We start from the raw sequence: 2,724 nt of genomic DNA, 5'->3' as shown, positions 1-2,724 counted from the left end.
TCTGGACATCACTTCCTGGAGCACACGTCTTAACTATACAACCCGACTGTCGGCAACCAGTAGTGCCACAAATTTAGGATTTGGGCGCTACAACTACTAATAATAATAATATATCCTAGTTGAGTTTACATGTTATGTTTTTGTCTAGTAATTGTGAATGTCTTTATTATGGATTGTATTTTTATCCCAAACACACAGTAGACCTACCATGTGTTTGGGATACCAAATACATTTAATTTGACCTCAAAGGACCTCCATGGATGTCAATCAATCAATCAATCAATCAATCAATCAATCAATCAATCAATCGATGGGTCAGTCAGTTTCATTTCCCTGCCCATCCCTCTGTCTGGTTACATCTCTCTCTCTCTCTCTCTCTCTCTAGTTTTTAGGAGGGGCGGAGCAAATGGAAGGGCATGGAAAAGGAGAGAGAGAGAGAGGGAGAGAGAGAGAGAGAGAGAGGGAGGGAGGGAGGAGGTGTGTCTGTACTCTGTAACGTATACGGCTTCGCTTCATTCACGGAAGCAGAGAGAGAGAGAGAGCGAGAGAGACACGTACAGACAGAAACACGTACACACAGTCTACAGACAGACAGACAGACAGTGACCACACAGAACTGACCGAGTCGTCTGTGAAGGAGAAGAAGCGAGAGAGAGAGAGAGAGAGAGAGAGAGGTAGAGGAATAGCGGACATGAGGAGGTGACATGGAGCTACAGACTGGAAGATAATATCCTTCAACAGACGGACTGACCTCACCATGGCTGGGAACGGAGGCTGCGCCGAGGATGAGGTGGGTGAGAGAGAGAGAGAGAGAGAGAGAGATATGGGGGGGGGGGGGGAGTAGGTAGAGGGGTTATATCTCATAATGTGTAGTAAAGTAAAGTAGCTTGTTTGTCCAGCCTTGCTGTGTGTGTGTGAGAGAGAGCGAGAGAGCGAGAGAGAGAGAGAGAGAGAGAGAGAGAGAGAGTGTGACTGTGTGGTCTATGTAAAGTGTGGTAGCACTGCATATCACTTTTCACTCGGTGTGTGTGTGTGTGTGTGTGTGTGTGTGTGTGTGTGTGTGTGTGTGTGTGTGTGTGTGTGTGTGTGTGTGTGTGTGTGTGTGTGTGTGTGTGTGTGTGTGTGTGTGTGTGGTGCACACACAGTGATATGATCAGTTCATTTATCCCAGAGAACCAATTAACACTACTGTACAATTGCATTATTTTTAAACCATAATAGCATCTATCATATTGGTTATATTATATCCTCTTTCTATCTGCAACGTGTTTGTTTCATTAAAATCCACCGTACACATAACAACACATGTTGTTATGAGCTAGTTTGGAACTTGGAAGCGCTTGTTGACCATCACTCAGCGGCCCAGGCGTACCACCTGTTTTGAATGTGCCCATAATGCAGGAGGCATCAGGAGGTTGCTTTACTGATAACGAGCGCTTCCAAACTCAGACACTTTTTGAACCCAAAATGGATCACCTGCCAAGGTATTTCCCACTTTCAGCTCCCCAAAAAACTCAGCTTCCCATCATGCACCTGTGCACAGTGAAGCTGCAGCAGCGCCACTTTGTCACCCTAAACAGACATAGGCAGAGCCATCTAATAGAAGAGTTAGGACATTGAGGGGTCAGAAACCCAGCGCTGTTCATGCAGCCTGAACTGAGACAAGCTGGAGTTGGAAATGCATTGTTTTCAACGAGGGCGGCGCAAATAAGAGCTATTTTAAGCATGTGTGCAACATGACAACTGTTTTAAAAGTATTGCACAGTAACAACTAAAGTCTCTGTAATGTTTGTTGTACAATTACTACAAAACAATCTAAAATAAAGGGATTTAAGATCATTAAAGCTGGGCTGTTGCCAGGACTTTGTTGTCCCCATTCTCAATAGAAGTCTATGTAGGAGAGCCTCCATTGGACTGAAGCCCCATGAAGTGACCAATAGAAGTCTATGTAGGAGAGCCTCCATTGGACTGAAGCCCCATGAAGTGACCAATAGAAGTCTATGTAGGAGAGCCTCCATTGGACTGAAGCCCCATGAAGTGACCAATAGAAGTCTATGTAGGAGAGCCTCCATTGGACTGAAGCCCCATGAAGTGACCAATAGAAGTCTATGTAGGAGAGCCTCCATTGGACTGAAGCCCCATGAAGTGACCAATAGAAGTCTATGTAGGAGAGCCTCCATTGGACTGAAGCCCCATGAAGTGACCAATAGAAGTCTATGTAGGAGAGCCTCCATTGAACTGAAGCCCCATGAAGTGACCAATAGAAGTCTATGTAGGAGAGCCTCCATTGGACTGAAGCCCCATGAAGTGACCAATAGAAGTCTATGTAGGAGAGCCTCCATTGAACTGAAGCCCCATGAAGTGACCAATAGAAGTCTATGTAGGAGAGCCTCCATTGGACTGAAGCCCCATGAAGTGACCAATAGAAGTCTATGTAGGAGAGCCTCCATTGAACTGAAGCCCCATGAAGTGAACGCAGTTTGCGTAACTCTGTCTATATCTAAGGCTCTGGACACACATAACCCTAACCCTACTGACCACAGTCTTATACTGTTGTACTGACCGGTACAACCACAGTCTGATACTGTTGTACTGACCAGTACAACCACAGTCTGATACTGTTGTACTGACCGGTACAACCACAGTCTGATACTGTTGTACTGACCAGTACAACCACAGTCTGATACTGTTGTACTGACCAGTACAACCACAGTCTGATACTGT

General features: G+C 45.4%; 1 protein-coding gene across 1 annotated transcript in view; it reads left to right on the top strand.

The window, feature by feature from the left end:
• The first annotated feature begins 496 nt into the window (after positions 1 to 496).
• LOC306928283 (tetratricopeptide repeat protein 39B-like) overlaps positions 497 to 2,724 on the top strand; it is a 47,466-nt gene continuing 45,238 nt past the window's right edge. The window contains exon 1 of the mRNA XM_079508274.1: positions 497 to 790. Within this exon, the coding sequence (XP_079364400.1) occupies positions 758 to 790 (33 nt within the window). The 5' untranslated portion in view covers positions 497 to 757. The remainder of the gene's footprint in view (positions 791 to 2,724) is intronic.

This window comes from Electrona antarctica (genome assembly GCF_951216825.1).
Source record: "Electrona antarctica genome assembly, chromosome: 8".
In the NCBI taxonomy this organism is placed as follows: domain Eukaryota; kingdom Metazoa; phylum Chordata; class Actinopteri; order Myctophiformes; family Myctophidae; genus Electrona; species Electrona antarctica.
This window is presented reverse-complemented; position numbering and strand designations above follow the sequence as displayed.